Source organism: Tasmannia lanceolata, unplaced genomic scaffold (genome assembly GCF_043159265.1).
Source record: "Tasmannia lanceolata isolate RefF3 unplaced genomic scaffold, GAP_Taslan_0.1 ptg000015l, whole genome shotgun sequence".
NCBI lineage: Eukaryota > Viridiplantae > Streptophyta > Magnoliopsida > Canellales > Winteraceae > Tasmannia > Tasmannia lanceolata.
The window spans coordinates 41,661,642-41,679,682 of NW_027518692.1; the positions used below are offsets into that span (position 1 = coordinate 41,661,642).

At 35.5% G+C, this 18,041-nt stretch overlaps 1 protein-coding gene across 1 annotated transcript; it reads right to left on the reverse strand.

Moving 5' to 3' along the window:
* Positions 1 to 637: 637 nt before the first annotated feature.
* LOC143847143 (receptor-like cytoplasmic kinase 176) lies at positions 638 to 16,946 on the reverse strand. Its single transcript, XM_077355850.1, has 6 exons — positions 16,816 to 16,946; positions 4,193 to 4,512; positions 3,951 to 4,086; positions 3,718 to 3,860; positions 3,501 to 3,624; positions 638 to 1,526 (listed from the first exon to the last, which is right to left on the reverse strand). Exons 1-6 carry the CDS (start codon positions 16,898 to 16,900, stop codon positions 1,111 to 1,113), a joined length of 1,224 nt encoding a protein of 407 aa, XP_077211965.1. The 5' UTR covers positions 16,901 to 16,946; the 3' UTR covers positions 638 to 1,110.
* Positions 16,947 to 18,041: the final 1,095 nt, after the last annotated feature.

Sequence of the window (18,041 nt, forward strand, 5' to 3'; positions counted from 1 at the left end):
GTTTAGCAGAATGGACATATCTACAAACACTAAGCAGGGGTTACAGGGCCATTGGTGAAGGTTGGGTAAACCCAGAACGGAACCGAACCGAACCGATTATATATGGTTCTGGTTCGGTTCGGTTCCATACATATATGGTTCGGTTCTGGTTCCAATTTTAGGGAACCGATTATATATGGTTCGGTTCTGGGTTTAGCCCAAAACCGAACCGAACCATGTCCACCCCTAATTCTAGATGCGGTTCCATCCGTGGGGCCCAGTAGGGACATTTTGGACCTTTTGGAATTTTTATTTTTATTTTATGTTATTTTTTTCCAGTTGCCTATATATTGATTTTTAGTTGTTTTTGCTGTAATAACATTGATTACATATTTCTTTTCTCTTATATTTCTTCTCTTCTCTATTTCTCTTTTTTCCCTGTACTTTTCTTCTCTTCTTCTCCTTTTCTTCTCTTCTTCTCCTATTCTACGCTTTCTTCTTTTTCTCTTCTCCATGCCTGCATTACGACCACAAGAAATCCACATCACTGGATGTTATGATTCCGCAATTAAAGTTATTTTTGGGCCATAAGAAATCCAAAGCAAACAGTATCAAATGAACGGTTCAGATCAATCAAAGGTGGGACCCAATGTGGGCATCGCATCATATTACAATAAGGTCGATCGCGACCTATTCATCCTTTAATTAGATGTCAAAGACTGTTACAATTCCCACAAAAGCTATCACCAAAGCAAAGGCGTTCATATATTTCCTATTATCTTCTAAAATTTTAGGACAAAGCATTCTATAGCGGTGTTTAAAATTGCGGATTTGACGCGGAACGCGGCAAAGAAAAATCCTTGTCAGACACGGTGCGGACGCGGATATGAATGCGGTTGACGCGATCATAACTGGGGAGAGTCAGAGGAATTTATTGACACTGTAAGGCAAAACGCGGAATGCGGATGTGGTGCAATGCGGAATGCGGCTGGGGTTAACACTGTAAACTCTTCTTTGAAAGAGAAACAACAGTGCTAAAAATGGGGGAAAAAAGAAGTAAAAAATGTCTTTGATTTGCATCCACGACATGATCTTGAGTGCAATTGAGAAAGAATCATAGCTGAGAAAATTTCACCACCCAGACTTCTCTGTTGAGCCACTTGGATCTATTTCTTCAATGTTAGGCTGGTGGCCTAGATTGGGCATGTCAGTGGTATTATGAGGATTGTCTGTTTGAATATCTAGCACCTCAGGAAGCGCCTCAAGCTTCTCGACAATGTAATCCATGTGAGGCCTAAGGTCCCAATCTTCTTTGGTACAACTGAGTGCAATTTCTGCAACAATAGATGCTGAGTCATGTGAGTATTGGCCACCAAGTCTCTTGTCCATAATGGTGAACCTTTTGTTCTTATCAGACAAGACTGGTGGGGCCCATTCGACCAGCACCTTCTCTGTTGTTTCCATACTGTTCAGCGCTTGGCACCCCGATAAAATTTCCATTAATATCACCCCGAAGCTATATACGTCGCTCCTTGCCGTCAATTGCCCTTGAGATGAAAAAAAAGATATAAGCGTCCATACTGAACTTAATTTACTGTAAGTAAAGAACGACAATTAAACAACAGTTGTTTTATGTTTAGGGAAATACTGAAGAGGAATTGAAAGCTTAGTCATAGATTTGAAAGGCTTCAGAAATTTGCATGTTCTGCTCTGTCTTCTTCCTGATTTCAATTGGTTGTTCCTAAGAGTGATTTTTCTTTCTTTTCTTTTTCGTAGCCTAGCAAGATTGTCATGGTACAAAACTCCTTTGAGTCACATTGGAATGGCCTTATTGGATAGCTGGCTGTTCACATTTGATTTTCATTTTTTATTCTTATAGGAAATATGTCTTTCTTTTGTTTTATTTATGACTTCAGAGTTTCAGTTTTCCACATTGTTGTAGGAAATATGTCTCCTTTGTAGATTGTCTCTAGTTTAGTTTGACAATGAGTATCAAGAGCTAACGGGGAAGAAATGGTTTGGCATCTTCAACTCTTTTAGAAGGGAGTATTCTGTTATTGGCTAATTCAATTTCATGGCATCAAAGAGGATGCTTCAAGGGGGTGAGACCCTCTCCACTTCTCTCATATAATTGAATCTGATTTGTCTACCTTGTCAATCATTGTGCCAATCTTGTGGGTTTCTGTGACAGTTACAAATAATCCTGAAGAATAAAGAAAAGTTCCCTTTGAAGTGTTCGTTGTATAGAGAGGAAAATTCATCTTGTAAAAAGGTGTATGTGTGTGTGTGTGTGTCTAAACATAAAAGAGAAGGGGCAGCATATGGATTAGAGGCTTAAGACACAATTATGAATGAGATGAATACATATATCGAAATGCATGGCATCACAAATTTTCTCAGAACAGTGGTGACTGGTGGCTATATGGACATAGTGAATGTATGAACATTTCAGGATTTTTCAGAGTTATTGAAGGTTAAGGCCTAGAAGTGCTTGGAGGTTTCCAACTAGGGGATGATTTAAACTTACCTTTATAGCAATAAAGGTAGCCCAACAAGAGGGATTTGGCACTTCGGTTCTCTGTGATCACTCACAGTCACGATTCTTGCCCTGTATAGTTCAACTTGGCTACTGATTGAGGTGCCTTTCAGGGTGTTACTCTGAAGCTTAGTGAGGTATAACATCACCCTTGGTTACAACCAGTTAATGTCTAAATGATTTTTATCCATTCTTTATTCTCAATTGAGCAGATTACCCACATGCATGGAGAGAAACAATTAAGCAGAAAAAAAAAAGGGCAAACCATGGAACTTGTGTAGCTTGCAGTGAAATTTAGCTGTACCCTATCTATATTATTTTACTAGTGAAAAAAAATTCTTTCTATTGTAAAAGAAAAACGAACAGAAAACAGTTAGATAATCAATGCAGAGTTTGAAATTCATGCCATGGACTAAAACTGAAGGAATAGCACTACTCAATCAAAATATAAGGTATATAAGGTATATACATTAGGTATCTGTAATGACTTTTATTGATGATCAGTGACTCAGAAAAGTCTTCTACTGAAAAGACTCAAATTTTCCACCAATTTAATAATGGGTTTTATTTACCCCCTCTAGGATGATTCACACCCCTTCACCGTGAATTGATGTCAAAAAGCGTTAAAAGTCCGACACTTTTTGACGTCAATTCACATTAAAGGGATGCGAACCATCCCACAGGGGGTGCGAATTTATCATCTCCCTTAGTTTAATAAACGCAATATATCTGACACAGAATGGGGGAAAGCATTTCCTCCGTAGTTTCTGTTTTTTTTCATGTAGTATTAATATGTTACTGTTGTATATCTTGTCTTTGAAAATATTTTATTTTAGATACCCATAATAATATTAAAATACATTTTAATGAACATCTCAGCCGTTCTAATCCCTAAGACATCAAATTTAGCATCCCTTAGCCAAAAAATACACAGTAATGATGAATATCATCATTTCTTCTAACTAAATGATACATTAATTTTTACCTGTGCTGAAAAACTCAGGGGCGCCATAACCAAAAGTGCCAAACCGATTAGTCATTACATGCGAGCGATCTCCGGTTGGCCCATCCATTGCCATCCCAAAATCAGAAATTTTTGCAGTATAGTCCTGCAATATGGATGAATTTTTTGCAATTAGTCAGAGAAAATGCTATTTCAGTATGGAAATAACTCTTATCACCAACACAACAGTTGCACATACTGAATCAAGTAGGACATTTGAGGACTTGCAGTCCCTGAAAATCACTTGCGGACGTTGACTGTGCAAAAAAGCCAGTCCCTTCGCAATTCCCAGAGCTATTTTTATTCTTATATCCCAAGAAAGTAGGGTATGATCTCTGCTACCTGTGGAAACAAACCCATTTAATTGAGAATGATAGTGCAATTGATTATAAAATAAATACATAAAACAAGCACAATTGCCATTGCATTTACATTTGAAGAGGTGCCTATCGAGGCTGCGGTTTGGCATATATTCATAGACCAGAAGCCGCTGACTATTCTCCGCACAAAACCCAATAAGCTTCACGATATTAGGATGTTGAAAACGACTTAAATAGTTAACCTCAGCCTATCCAAACATTGAGAACAAGTTAGAAAAATTCAAGCCCATGTTAACAGAGAAAGAGAACATGTGTTTGCTTGATAATTGAAATGCAACAAAGGTATATTATTACCAGCCACCCCTGCTGACTTTGATATACTTCATCACTTATCTTCATTTTTTTTACGGCCACATCCAGTCCAAATCCAGTTGCTATTCCTGTTTCGTCGAGCTCTTCTATTTGCCCTTTGTAGACATATCCAAACCCGCCTTCTCCTAGTTGGTTGCAAAAGTTTCCGGTTGCCACTCTTAGCTCATCATAGGTGAAATCTCTAAGTTCAGAAGAGTCGAGGATTTTTCGAGCCGAGGTTGACAAAATAAGGTAACTTGTCGACCCTGTTGCTTGTCTGGCATCCAACGATGAAAAATCTCTAATGCTGGATAGAGGTATCCCTGCAGAATGATGTCTCTTAATTTTAAACTCTTCTTTTTCTTTTCAGAAACCCAATTTATCCATATTGATGTATAAACATAGTATAGTTAAATGAAGTAAACACAAAAATGATGATGACGACGACGACAACCAAAATGCCAACAAAAACTGCATTTACTGCAGGGTCATGATAGTAATAACATTCTGTGATGATGACAATGATGATGGTAACCGCGAAAATGAACTGCAGCTATACATTTCCACTATCTATTTGTTTTAGAAATATGCCAAAACATGTAGATGGCAGCATTTTCTATGCTGTGAATCAACTCATGATCCTAGATTGCAATTTTGAACCTTGTTTGTTAGCAAGATTTGAATTTTAAATGCTATATGATAGGCTCAAGAACAAACGATGCAAGCAAAGTTCATGAACAAGCACATGATCTAACAAAGATTATTCAAGAGAAAAAGAGGATAGACCGAGATCCAAAAGAAGGTCAGACAGAGGTGAACGAAAATATCATGCCAACTTCAATATTGGACCCTGTAGATATCTCTGTCATAGAAAAAATGGCAAGCTCTGTCATTATGATTTATGGTATTTTTAGCGATTTTTATTTAATTTGTATGTAAATTTTCAAAAGGTTTCGATAGATCCATGAATAGTGTTTTTAAATGATAGGGAGTCTAATTTTAGCAGTTCTATTATTTATAGTAATTTGGTTTTTTTGGCTCTCTCAGGTTTTTCACTTTGGTTGGATTTCTAGTACTTTACTAGCATCAAGTTGATAACATAGAAACTTGGATTCACGTAATGAAATTATTTGAGAACCTACAATGGCCTCGAATAATGCCATTGATTCATAATTCATATGAAGAGCTTAATTAATTGGAATAAATTCTTCAAAGGGTATCACAAAAGCAAAATTGACTCTCATCGATTGTGGATTCACTAAGTGAAGACAAATAGTAGAGCGAAGATCATTTTGACAAGGAGTAAAATTAAGGTGGACACTCACACATCAACCCTATCGATGTGTGTGGCGCCCTACGATTTGTGCACACGGACACGAGTGTCGCATGTCAACACGGACACGGCAAACCCCCAAAGTTTAGAAACGGGGACACAACTAAAAAAACTAATAAATCTTAAGATTAATTAGATATAATCTAAAATAAACATGAGATAATCAAATAACAACACAATCATCAATTTAATCAAGTTCTCTTCCGTCACCAATATGTAGCAAGAAAGGGAGACCAATAAGATACAATGAATATAATGTTGGAATGAGAGTTTAGGGTTTCATATTTAATGACAGGATATAATTGAAAATATTATTTATAGAAGGTAAAAGAAGAGTTTATAATAAAAGAAGAGTTAATAATTTGTGTCGATACACCCACATAAAGTATGACACTTCTAGCAGTTTATTTAATAGTGTCGAAAGGAGTGTTGACACATGCAGACACGTGTGCCGTGTCGGACACAACCCAACATGTGTGTGAGCAATAAACTCAAAGTGTCATCTAAATCATATGTGACTCCAATATGTAAAGCTCGAGGTCAAGATCTTGAAGATCGAAATCAATGAAGAAATTATAGCGTGGTTCAATTTATTTGAGTAGAACATGGAAATAAAGGTTAAAATCCTTGATTTGCACAATTAACCACATGTATAAGTTTCTTTACAAAGAAGATATGATTGCTTCATCGAAAAAAAAGAGATATGATTGATTCTCCAAACAAAGATCAAAGTAGAGTTCATTTACTATTTACAAAGCATATTAAAACATCATATATATAATATACATACATACATGATTCATGAACACATACAAACCCCCCCCCCCCCCGCCCCCCCCCCCCCCCCCCCCCCCCCCCCCCCCCCCGCACACCCCGCCCCACACACACATAGAGGCTATTGATACCTACACGACCATGTTTCGATAAATTGAAACAAGGTGAGTTTGCCTCATTATCAAAACATGGTCGTACAAATATCAATAGCCTATATATATATATATATATATATATATATATATATATAATATTTTGATGTTCTTTGGATAACTTGAGAATCTATGTGAATTTTTTGGATTGGATTTTGGATTTTACCTTGCCACACGTTTTCCTTTTCAGAGTAGGATGCTTTTTCTCTTTCTTAATTGTTTCTTATTTTAGTTGTTGAACTTGTATTATATTATGGGAAAAAGGTTTATGAGCTTGAACGCAGATAGCTTATCTGCGCTCGAGTGCACTCCAATATGTAGGCCCAAATTTATGGGGTGATCCAAAGCATCCATTTGGAAGGCCCTTCCATAGATAGGGTGTGTACCAAAAATCAGATCAGTAGGATCATCCTAACCCATCCAATAGTGGAGGGGAAAATGGACAGACACTATTTGTCCACAAATCTGCCCATTTTTCTCCTCCACAAATGGAAGGGTTAGGATGACCGAATGGAGCTGATCTTTTGTGGATACCCCATCTATGATAGGGCCTTCCAAGTGGATGCTTTGGATCACCCCAACAATGTGAGCTCACCCTGTTTCTGCACTCAACCGCAGATAGGCTTATCTAAGCTCGAGCATAGGAACAATAAGCCCATATATTATAGTATATATAGGCACATGATATTTTCACGACCATGTTTTGATAATGGGCCAAACCCACCTTGTCCTTTATGTTTAATCGGCTGCTACGAGCTTTTTGGGAATTCTAATAACTTTCGACAGTTGGTTAAATAATACGAGACAAGGTATAATGTTTGAGTAATTGGTGCTGGGAGCGTTGAACGACAACACCAAGATAAAGATCAACAGAAGCATCAACTAAAATAATCTCGTGGGGAGCGAAGCTGCTTCACCTATGTGAAAGAGCCGAGACTCTCTTCACAAGTGATGTCCAAAAAATAAACTTTATTCATTCTCTTTTTTCTTTCCTCATGCCATTACATAATATAGAGACTCAAAACTCAAGAATAGCAACTCTAAATACTTTCCCAACCATTATTCTCAATCTTCTAACTAAAGCAACATAAATAGAAAAGTAGAAACGTGACTAAAGCATTCCTAAAATAGTATTAATCACGTAATCTACCTATACCATATCCGTAAAATGCCTATAAATTAGCCAAATCAAGTCCAAATCTCGTAATCTTGGGCTCTTTAGATAGGTAATCGAAAAAGCTTTCTAAAAATACCAAAATCAAGTTAAATAGACAAGTTATGACGCCCCAAAAAAATACTACAAATAAAATGTCGAAAATAGGAAATAAAAAAAGATTTGATCAACGCCGCATGTTCTGCATCATTCACCCTCGCATGAAGAAAACTCGACCTCGATAGGCCATTGTCCTCCAAATTTAATTATTAGGCGCCGCACCAATCTTCTATTCTTCATTCCCACTTTTTTTTTAATCCCTTACACGACGCTTTGCCATGAAAAGGGCTCTCGAATGCACTCTCAAATCCATGGGTGTCTTCTCTTGGATGCGGGCTTTGAGTAGTGCTAACTGTGTATAAAAGTCTTCACTTGTTGTTGGAGTTCTTCGTTCTCCGCAGCTAGATCAGATTGGCTGACTTTAGGTGTAGCGACTTCTTCATCTCGTCGTGCATGCGTCGGAGATCCCTTGTGCACTGTTACCAACTGACGTAGGGAGCGTGGAGCGGTAACACAAGATGGATACCAAACACAAGCAGCGACTTAAATAACCTCGTGGGGGTTTGAAAACCCATGCCACAGTTTGGAGAAAAACTCCAATATAACACGTGAAAGGAGCCAAGCTCCTTCACCCACGTGAAAGAGCCAATGCTCTCTTCACAGTGATGTCCTAAATAAACCTTATTCATTCTCTTTGTTCTTTCGTCATGCCATTACATAATATAGAGACTCAAAACTCAAGAATAGCAACCCTAAATACTTGCCTAACCATTATTTTGAATCTTCTAACTAAAGCAACATAAATAAAAAAGTAGAAACATGACTAAAACATTCCTAAAATAGTAACCCCGTAATCTACCTATACCATATCCATAAAATGCCTATAACTTAGCCAAATCAAGTCCAAGGCTCTTTATATAGGTAATTGAAAAACCTTTCTAAAAATACCAAAATCAAGTTAAACAGACAAGTTTTGATGCCCCAAAAAAATTCTACAAATAAAATGACGAAAATAGGAAATAAAAAATAGAAGATTTGATCCACGCCGCACGTTCTGCATCAGTAATGCTAATCAAAACATGATTGTGCAGTATCTATTTTGTTACGAGATTATTTTGCATTTAATAACTTATTTAGTGAGGAAACAAAGCTTGATATACATGCTATAATGTTTGAGTAATGCTAATCTTTTTATAGCATTTTTTAGATTTTCCATTTTACTTTTATAAGGAAATAGGACAGGAAAGATGAGAGTGTCGGGTTTATCACTTATAAAATTGTCGGTATTATCAAATGTATCATTTTAGCCCAAAACTATGGATTCTACCTTCGTTCCACTTGTGAGTTTCAGATAAAAAAGGGAAGTATTGGTGAAGATTTTTTTTATCAACAAAAAAAATCAATCACATCCTAATCAAATTAAAAAATACTCAATAATAATAATTAGTCAATCAATTTGAATATATTATACAGTGGGGAGATAAGACGTTGATAGGGCTTTAGCAATAATTTTTATCTAATTGATACGAATGTAGCAGTTCGTTTTGTCAATCATCCATGATCCAAATATGACAGGTTGGCGTGAGCTTATCCATGTGGTATGCCCTTTTTAGAGGATGCCGCCACTCGAATTCAAACAGAGATGCTCTAGCACCGCTTCCTAAGAGCAGTGTCTCCACTGATTTCACCATGGAAGCTTGATCGAAACAAAGCCATGAGAGGGGATTTTTATATTCTGCATCAAATTGAACTATGAGAGTATGATAATCTCGTTCATGAATGATTAGAACTTGTCAACTCAAACTTTTCTAAGAACTTCAATAATTATATCATAACAATCGATCAATATTGTATGAAGAGATATTTACTTAATAATCTGAATGTTTTAAATGAAATTACAAAGTTAGACTACTTATCGAGTTGAATCAAGAGAATTCACTCGTCATTCTTACGGCAAAATCACCACCACTTTGATGAATCGAAGATGCAATTAGGTTGTTGATGATTGGCTCTAAGATAAAACAAATCTTGCCTATTGCAAGTTCACTCATGAAACAAGTCTAATGTGACTTGATGACTCAAAAATATCAAAATTCAAAAATCTTAGAAAGACAGCTAAAAAAATGTGTTAGAAGAAGTGGATAAAAACTCCTTAATTAAATAGAGAATCTCACACACTTTCACACAGATGATCATTCGCCATAGTAGGGTCCATGGACACCCACCACACTGCAACACGCCATGCAATGCAATGTCTATGTCCACAGCCCAACCTGGATTGGCTCAATGCGCATATTTGTGAAAGGTTTCTTCTGTAAGAGTCTCTAGCCTTCTTTAGATCCCAATCTTTAGAGAGACTACTTCTCTCTATATATAAACCCAATGGTTGCCTTGTGCACAACTGATGTGGGATTAAAGTTTTAACGCTAAGACAAAATACCAAAATATTTTAGAGGGAAAGTTCTTTTACAACATAAGATAAATTACACAAAATTAACAGCACAATTCTTTTGAAATTTGAAATAATCCTTTTAAAAACCAATTAAAAGATAACAATTCCCCACTATTTCAAAATTCAATAGAAAAAAAGTAAAGTTATTAAGATAGAATAATGAGTCATTCATCCATGTATATGTTGTAGACTTGAACCTATAGATATATCGAGTTTATAAAGTATTTGATGAAATAAAGTCTTGAACCAAGAACTTTGAGTTATGAACTGAGACAATATATCGCACCTATTAAATTCTAGTGCATACATGTTCTCAAATTTGCACTTTGTTATGTACTTATCCTGACTAATTTCCATGAGAGCTCTAAAGAACCAGTCCAATTGTCATTAGAAGCGGCTACACTTCTACACTCATTTAATTGAGTCTAGCAAGAGTGGCCTTTAACTACTACGTACCTACCACTAGAATGCAACTATAGGTATAATTAAGAGTATAATAACTCAAACTCTTTACATTATACGTTGCACACATACACATCATAGGGATTGGTATTGAGAATTTTATTGTCTCAATCGTGGTGCAAAAATCACTCTGATAACTTATTGCTCCCATTGACCTACTTCTTTAAATCTCTCATATACATTGGGTTTGTGTTATCAATGATTTAATCAATGGACCTCATTTCCACCCTCTTGACATATTCTCAACTAACTTCTTAACTAGTCTTTTAGCAAGATAATAAGTAATATTGTTTATCGATCTCAAAAAATTTATTGTGACCGCTTCATTCTTTACTAATATTTTAATGGAGTTATTCCTTCGATAGATGTGTCCGAAATTACTATTACTACCTACCCTTGTTATTTCACCTTGATAATCAATATTTATTGTTATTGCAGAAAATGATCCATTAAAAAAGAAATGTCTATCAGAAGTTTTCTTAGGCATTCTCCTTTCTCCATTTTCATTTTTTAGAAGCAATTACTTTTTACTCCATAATTAATTGGGCTGTGCACATTTGCTAGGATGATTTTCATGACACTTCTTCACCTGCTTTATAGAAATGAATTGTTTCTATAGTATCTGAGTATGCAAAGTTTACATGGTTGATTACCGAGATCCTGTAGCTTTTCCTGTACTACATATTCGTGTCTGGTCTTAGTAGCCATTTCAAAAATTCAAATTACATCATTGTCTTATCTCAATACAGTGGATATCTAGAAAAATTCCATTGCCATTCACAGTACCCTTAAGGTATCTCAACACTCTTAATGCTCCATAGTGGGCGTTTCTTTGAATGAATGTATAGCTGCTCGCCCTCCTATCATGTAGGTCAAAATTAGGGGCAGTTTTCTTCTCAAAATTTTAGATATAAAGTTTTAGGTGTCTTTTATTGCTTTACAGTATGTTCTGATGATCATCATATCATCCGCTCGCAGATATATAATAACGCCTTCATTTTATTATCAAATTGGTAGTACAAATACTTGGTAGATCTAATAAAAATGAATCTATCAAACAACATCACTCTATCAAGAATTTCATCCCATTGTTCAGTGGCTTGTTTCAGACCATACAATGACTTAGTTGGTTTGCACACTTTGTTCTCCTTTCCTTAAACTACAAAATCTTCCTTTTGTCCAGAACTTGTTGCCTGTCTGTTTGGATTTGTAATATTTCACATCATTATCAAGTTTTAGATTCTTTCTAACAGCATATTTGCAACCAATCTTTTTAATGCCAAAAGGTGGATCTGTCAAAACTTCATGTGTTACTACACATGATTGTTCTTATTCCACTTTGAAAGCTTTTTTCTCAAAATAATAAATTTGGTGACAATATAGTTTCTTTGTAGGCTTCTGGATCTTCTTTTAGAAGAAAAGTTAAGAACCATAATCAAATCAAATTAAATCAAATCCAGCTTCTTTCCTAGCTCTCCTGGTATCTGATCACTAGATATAAAATCATAAGATCTCTAATCAGTAGGCCCAAAGCAACTTGATTAATTTGAATATATAATTTCAAAGAATTTAGCTTCTTATATCAAAGCTATTAGACAAACTTTTCTTGGTTTCATTTATCATCTTAGTTTAAGATTGCTATGTACTGATCTCAAGATTGAGAATCCATTTGCACAATTGTAATTTGCATAACCAATATAATTAATAGTCTTAGGATCCAGCTTGAACTTTTTAGGATTTGATAATCCTACTTTAGCTAAATACCACTACATTGTGAGGTATTGCGAGGTTTCTACTGTTTCATAGTTCATAACAAGTTTTATCTGATCCCAAATGTACCTTGCTTCCTGGTGAATTTTTTAGTAACGTCTGGCATAAACCATGTGTTGGGTTTCCACGCAAAAGCAAATAGTCCCACATCGGTAAATTGAAATAGATGGGGATGGGAGGGAATGGGCACCCTCCCTCTAACAGCTAGCTTTTAGGGGTGAGTTCTACCCGGTTAAATCCCCAACAAATGGTATCAGAGCTAGGGCGTGATAACCCCGGTTTGCCTCCAAGGGCGGGAATGTCCTTTGGGGAAGATCTCAGATACCCCAGTCTAGTATCTCGTGGTTCCCACGTAGCCGCCACGTGGAGGGGCGAGATGGTTTACATTGCTTCAGCGTAGAGGGGGAGATTTTTGGGGTTCCATGCAAAAGCAAATAGTCCCACAATCAGTAAATTGAAATAGATGGGGATGGGTTATAAGGGAATGGGCCCCCTCTCTCCAGCAGCTAGCTTTTTAGGGGTGATAGTTCTACCATGTTAAATTCCCAACACCATGTTTACTAGGGTTCTATTTATCCTTTATCATTTTGTTGCAAAGTGTCAGGTGACTTTCACAGATTTTCCAAACTTATTTGAGGTAAATTTGCCTCATCTGTTAGAACTATGAATTGTTTTCTTTTTTAATTGGTTTTCAACTTCTATAACTGTATTTCTTGGATGGCTTTCTTTGGATACTTATATTATAAATAAATATATTATGTTTGTTTTCTGAAGTAATTAATTCATTCTTTAGGAAATATCAATAAGTATATTTTTTCTTTAGAGAAGTTCACATGACCTAAATTATCATACCATTATTTTAAGAAAACTCTTAAGATAGTAAATTTTTCCTACCTTGGACTCATTCTTTGTAAGAAAAAATTTGTCTGCCTCACGCAAATGCTGAAAACTTTTCTTAAGAAGAGAGAGAACCAGACATTAGTTTCTTTCAATTATCTAGTGCATGAAGAACATCGTTAAGATTTAAAACCTATTCCATAAATATTTTCTCTCCATATCCAAGTGTCTCACTACATACATACATGCACCGCACCACACCACATCGTTAGATTTTAAAAAAATCTAAAATGGCGTCATTGTCCTCCACCAGTCATTCATATTACTAATTGTTCTCTCGCTGATAGATTTTTAGCCACATTCACTTGAAATGATCGACTTTGCTGTAAGATTCACTGAAAAAGTTGGTCTTTCCTTTCTCATTCTTACACAATTGGCATAATGACATGGGTTCTCACATATGAAGTATTATTCTCTTTCATCCTGATGTGACCATTATAACTCTTTCGTGATGCATACCTCAATTTAAACATAGGAATCTCATCTAAAGTAGACTCAATCAAGTTTCATCTATCTAAACAAATTGTTCTCTTTTATTTTAAGACGAATAGACATGTATTGAAATGAATATTCATTACAGTCATATAGAAATATGGAAATATTTCTATATTTCCGATAAAGGAAGATTTTTTTATATGGAAATATTTCCCTCGATATGGAAATATTTCCTATAAAGGAAGATTTTTTATTTATTTCTAGGTTGTTACTCTAAAGTATTTTTTATATTCACAAATAAATTTCATAACTTGATCCTTTAAGGAAAAATCTCTCATCAACAATCTCATAATGGAACTACTTTATGATAAGATGTTCCTTAGATCCTCTTGCTTCTACTTAGTATTTTGTTCTAGAGTTTCCTACAACTCCTAAATAGTCTTATGTGCAATTGTATTGTGATCCACTCGATTCAAATAATATTTTTATTGTCATATTCCAAAGTTTGATCCATTGAACTTTTTAGGTCATTCAGATTTACGATCATGCATATGTATGCGGTTGCAATTAGGATGTGATAATAAATTATAGTTCTTTTGTGATTACAAAAATCAATGCGATTGGAAGGTTTATTACAATATAGTTTGATTATTCAAAATTTGACGGTAAAAGTTTCTGTCTTTAGATTGTTGGTCAAAAATATGTTGAATTTCAACTAATAGATATAAGCTCTACAGTATGAAACAAATTGAAATGGAAATTAAATAAATCATAATATTAGCTCTATAGTTTGATTGTTGTCCATCCATATTGCATGAACATAGTCAATTAATTCATTCCATCTGGAACAAGAAAAAAAAGAAGCTATACAAGAACAAAACAAATGATGAAGCCACATCAAGAGTCTTTCCAAATAGATAACTTAATGTTCAATTTCTAGTTTAAACCATCAAATAAAGGCAAACTGCAAGCTCCAATAATCTCCAATTGCAAATGGTGATTTGAAATGATGCCCGAGATTAGCAAATAGTTAAAATAAACAACAAAATGAGAAGATAATAAAAAATTAAGGAGCCTAATCTGATCCAATCACGCATAAAAGAAACAAGAAAACAACAAGCACAAAGATAAACGAGTGTATTACGTGGTTTGACTATGACGCCTACATCCACAGGCGATAAACTGATATTTTCAATATGATAAATAGATACAAGAGATTTAGTTAATTAGATTGGCACTTTTGAAAGATCCAATAACATGCAATCCTCTCATCTATCTCTTTTCATTGAAAGATCTCTTACGCTACCCACATAAGGTCTAATACTAATTTTATATTAATTTAGGTTACATAAGTCTCTCTCTCTCTCTCTCTCTCTCTCCCAGTCCAACTAGAACACAGGAGACAAGTCCCATTTTTTTACAGAAATGTACTAAACTTACTCTCATGTTTGTTTCCTAATTGAACAAGGGAACCTCAAGAGAGTCCCATTTTTGTAGATACAAGACATCAATTCCAACAATCTCGTCCTTAACTTGTTTCCCAGCCATCATGAAGGATTTTCGTTGGCATTTCTATATATATATTTTTGGCACCGAAAATATCATTGGCCTTCTAAACCGCTATCTACAATTTCAAATCATTTTGGTTCTGACTCCGCCTGACTCGATGAAGATGATCAATGTACATGTGTATGTCAGCTCAACTAGTCAACTCTAGATCAATCCTCTCCAACTCATCATCCTAGGAGTGTTGATTAGTGGTTCATGCACCGATCATCACACACACCGCAAAACTATAAGACAAGTCAATATCATATCGCATAGTTAATAATCTCAGCCACCAATCTCAGAAAATCTAACTAAAACTCAAAAGTGCCTATCGCCTATCAAACACTTCTGATCATCTCGCCAACTTAAACCCGCTTCGATGAGAACTTTTGTTCAAAACTGACATTCCAATCAATGCGTCATACTTGTTGATTTTCTTAAAACCTGCAAGCATGGTATAGTTCACTTGAAACCAGATCTAAACTGCCTCTAACAGATTGGAACAGTGCTACGCCTACAATTAAACTCCACATATAGATTGAATCTCTAAAAAAAATACTTGGTTCTTTCTTTTTCCATATCTCAAGCTGCTAACTGTGTGCTTAATTTGATACAAAAATGCCATGGGCGATGGCTCGATGCATTCCCTGTGAGAAATAGATAAATGGTGATTACAAGATATTAATCCCTAAATAACCTTTAATCCTCTCCTCTCCTCTCCTCTATCTCTCTTAGGTCTAACATTAACATCATACAGATTTAGGTTAAGATATTAATCCCAAACAACCTGTAATCCTCCTCCTCCTCCTCCTCCTCCTCCTCTCTCTCTCTCTCTCTCTCTCTCTCTCTCTCAGCCCATCTAGAAAACAAGAGAAAAATTCTTTAGGGTTTTACAAAACCCTCTCTCCTCTTTGTTTCAAAGTTCAAACCACAAGAGAGTCCGACTTTCAATCAAACAAGACTTAACCCTAACAAAAATTAAGCTCTCCAAGAACTGCAACAGGATTCAACAACATGCAAGAAAGAGCATGACATCCAAAAAAGGAAAACTATAAGCTCCAATAATATTGATGATTAGAAATGTTGTACATAACCAGCAAATAAATTCAAACACACATAAAAATAAGAAAACTATAGATCTACCAGCATTACAATAAGATTCAAGAACATGCAAGAAGAACAGAAGGCCTACAGCAAGAAAGATCGAAACAAGAACCAAAAACCATCAATGATCTTTCCCTACAAATGAAAAATGATGAGACCATAAAATCATCAACCCATTACAAAAGATATCTAAAGGAATCTATATCTATAATGACAAGATTAAAAAACAATCAAGAAAGATTTCAAGAATCACCAACCAAATCAATACTTTTTACGAACGTAACCATATACAAAAAGTTACCAAAAAAACAAACAGCAAAACACTAAAAGCTCAAAAACAAGGCAGCAAGATTAAAAAAAAAAAAAAAAAAAAAAAAAAAAAAACTCTCATTAGTCCACAAAACCCACATTAGAGATTCATCAAGAACATTCAAGGAGAATATATTTTCTCGATCTTTAAAAGAAACCATGCAAAGAAAAGTATACCAAGAGATTGGTTCATGTTTTCGTTTTCTGGTTCTTCTTCGTCATCTATAGTTCTCTTTCTGTTGTAGCATTTGCCAATCCCCATTGAAATTTTCAGATGAGAACACACACCAAAACACAATATAGGATTCTCTTCTGAAAATAGGGAGATTTTGTTCAGTAACGTCTGCACGCTTGTATCTCATTTTCCCTCGCATGTACATGTATAATAAAGGCACCGATGCGAGCCTAGAATTACAGAAATGCCACCGTGCTTTCTTGGTTCATGGAATTTTACTGAAGAGGAAATGATACTTCCCACCCCTTTTGTTTGTCTTTTCTTGCAAATGATTAATCAGACAAAATAAATGGAGTGGAAGTATCACTTATTCTAGACTCAATAATGGTTATTTGGAGACTTTATTCGGCAAGTATTTGAAGAACCCTTCACTTTTGGGGAAGGAATTGCTACGTGGCCAACTCTCTCTCTCTCTCCCTTTTTCTCTACTTTTGGGGGAAATGAATGGCTACGTGGCCAACAGATCCTATCTCTCTTTTTTTGGCGGGCAAGAATGGCTACGTGGCAACAGTATCTGGGCCCATGTTATTTAAAACGATTGGTTTAGATTCATTTAATTATTTTATAGTAATTTTTTCATAGATTTTGAATAGGGAAATGATTTCTGCGCTCAAGTGTTTTTATAAACATGAGCTCCACTTGTCTGTCGTGTAGTATTTAAAGGGATGTCAAGAGGATATTACGGTTCTCAAAAGGCTCTTAAAGCCCTTTAAATGCTACACGACAAACAAGTGGGCACATGTTTATAAAAACATTGCAGCGCTGAAATCATTTCCCTTTTGAATATCATTATAACTAAAATTTTCTCTGGCTAAATACCTTAAAGATGAAAATTTTATTTATAGAAAACCTCAAGTTTTTAAGCTTTGGCCCTATTTTTACCTCATAAAAATTGGAAAATGATATATCCACCCCTTTTGATCACCAGAACACCCCCTGTCAGTGTATCAATGACTAAAAAGGAGCTGTTGTACTTTTGTCAGTGTATCAATGACTAAAATGGCCCTTGATTGCCACAAACACCGACAGGGGGTGTTCCCAGTGATCAAAAGGGGCGGATATATCACTTCCCTAAAAATTTAGCCATAAGCAAGTTATTTTTTACATGAATAAATGTTGGCCTAGTTGGAAAAGTTTGGTGTCCATATGACAATACCCCAAGTTATTT